At 41.8% G+C, this 2,500-nt stretch overlaps 1 protein-coding gene across 1 annotated transcript in view; it reads right to left on the reverse strand.

Moving 5' to 3' along the window:
- Window positions 1-302: 302 nt before the first annotated feature.
- Window positions 303-2,500, reverse strand: part of LOC113803046 (uncharacterized) — a gene marked incomplete at its 3' end in the record, with an annotated part of 79,461 nt that continues 77,263 nt past the window's right edge. The window contains 2 exon segments of the mRNA XM_070117444.1: window positions 303-436; window positions 896-1,031. Of these exon segments, the coding sequence (XP_069973545.1) occupies window positions 303-436; window positions 896-1,031 (270 nt within the window).

The following is a 2,500-nucleotide window of genomic DNA, read 5'->3' on the forward strand; positions in this document are numbered from 1 at the left end:
TACACGAAGGAGACAAACTGGACAAGGGTAAGATACAGAAAGGACACGAACTGGACACAAGCTATTTAAATACCTTGAATAAAAATCCGATATTATTTGGTTACGCAAAGGGCACTCTGTTAACAAACAAGACACAAACAGAACACAAACAAGACACACAAACAAGACATACAAACAAGACACACACAACCCATCCAAAGAAATAAAAACAAACGCCACACACGCAGAGCACAAACAGGGAAAAAACGAGTCCAGCGGGAGCGGAGAAAGAGAGCTCGTGCAGCAGAGTGCGGGGGACTCACTATATTATCGTTGATGAACCAGGTGAGCGTGGCAGCGGGCTTGGAAGGAGCGGAAGTGCAGTTGACCCGCACGTAGTCTCCGGGGCGATACCTCTCCTGCGCGCCCTGGACGATGGGCTTCTCCTTGGGGATGGCTGCGGCGGGAAAGGGGGGGGGGTCACTTCGGGCGAGAGAGGGCGAACGAACGGTATGAAGGCAACTAGAACTGTGGAATTTATGAGTATACGTATGTAAACAAACCTATATGTGTCTTACCTATACGTAAATGAATAAATGCATATATATATATATATATATATATATATATATATATATATATATATATATATATATATATATATATATATATATATATATATATATATATATATATATATATATATATATATATATATATATATATATATATATATATATATATATATATATATATATATATATATACATATATATATATATATGTGTGTGTGTGTGTGTGTGTGTGTGTGTGTGTGTGTGTGTGTGTGTGTGTGTGTGTGTGTATTAGCTCGTGTTTGCCTTTCCTACTTCCTGCGATATGCCTGCTCCTGAGCGGGCGCTGCAGGACCACTTACCCACGACGGTCAGGATGGCGTACTCCACAAGCGTGTTGAAGGCGGGGGCCTCGGCCAGGACCTCGCACTTGTACCTGCCGGAGGTGGCCAGCGTCACGTCCTTGAGCACCACCTGTTGTCCCGTGCTCGCCTCGTGCTGGGGAGGAGGCAGAGGGGGATTAGCGTTGTGACGGCCGGTCGCGAGCTGGAGTGGCTGCGGTTAGTTTGGGGGAAGCAGACATATTTAGCTCTTTCTTTCTCCTCTCTCTCTCTTTATCTCTCATTTCTTTCCCCTCTTTTTTTTCTCTCTCTCCCTTTCTTCTTTCACATTCTTCTCCACTCCTCTCTCTTGTTCTCTCTCTCTTTCTCTCCCTCTCTTTCACCCCCCCCCCCCGCTCTCTCCTGCCAACACCCTGCCACCTTCGGCCTGTCAATCACTCCTTCTGTTCTCTTGTTTAGCGCTCTGAATTCGTGAAGGTGTTCGGCCTTCCTCCAACTTTGAGTAAAAGTTCCAACCGAGGAAATAAAATATAAGAGCCATTAAACTTGCACAAGTTGCGCTCGGGTGGCCGCCCTGCCCGCCCTCGACGCGCCCATTTCGCCTCCGCCCACGACTCTCCCCGCCCGCCCACGCCCCTTCCATCTGCTCGTCCTTATTCCTTCTCTCTCCACCTGTCTTTCATCGTTCCCCTCTTCGCCTCTTGTTTCGCCTGCCCTTTATCCCTCCTTCGGGAAAACTGCCTCGTCTGCAAGGCCATTATGACGTTTGTTAGGGTGTGCCTATTATCATTTTCATTATTGTTATTGATGTTATTCTTGTTTTGGCAATGATGATGGTAACGATAGCAGTAACAACAACAACAATAATGATATTACTGATGGTGATAATGATAATAATAATAATGATAATGATAAGGATACTACGACTGGGGTATTACTATTGCTGATACTACTAATAATAATGATTAAGATAATTACTGTCATTTTCATTATTATCATTATCATTATCATTGTTATCCTGACTACTATTATGGGCATTTTTATTGGTATTACTGATGTCATTGCTGTTATTATTATTATCATTATCATTGTTATTGTTATCATTATTATTGTGATTATTATCATTATTATTGTTATTATTATTATCATTATTGTTATTATTATTAGCATTATTATTATTACTATTATTACATATTATTATATATTATTATCAACCAGCTCCCACAGTCATCACCCCGCTGCCACGCACTCCTCTGCTCGCGCTCATCACAATCACCATCATAGGAACCCGAAGGAATTATCTCAGGAACGCAATGCCGTAACTTCCAATGTTTTAGGACATATAATTAAGACAATAAAGTGAGACGCTCCCAGGGTAGCTCTTTGGCCCGGCTGAAGAGGCTACGGTGCTCTGGCCTAGGCGTGAGGCTGGCTCTGCCTTCTCTGGAACTACACTATTCACTGAAATCATGTAATATGTTTGCTGAAATCATATTGTGTTCATTGGAACTGCTCAGTTCACTAAAAACATATATAATGTTCACTGAAATTATATTGTGTTCATTAGAACTGCTCAGTTCACTAAAAACATATAATGTTCACTAAAATAATATTGTGTTCACTGAA

This window comes from Penaeus vannamei, chromosome 40 (genome assembly GCF_042767895.1).
Source record: "Penaeus vannamei isolate JL-2024 chromosome 40, ASM4276789v1, whole genome shotgun sequence".
Taxonomy (NCBI): domain Eukaryota; kingdom Metazoa; phylum Arthropoda; class Malacostraca; order Decapoda; family Penaeidae; genus Penaeus; species Penaeus vannamei.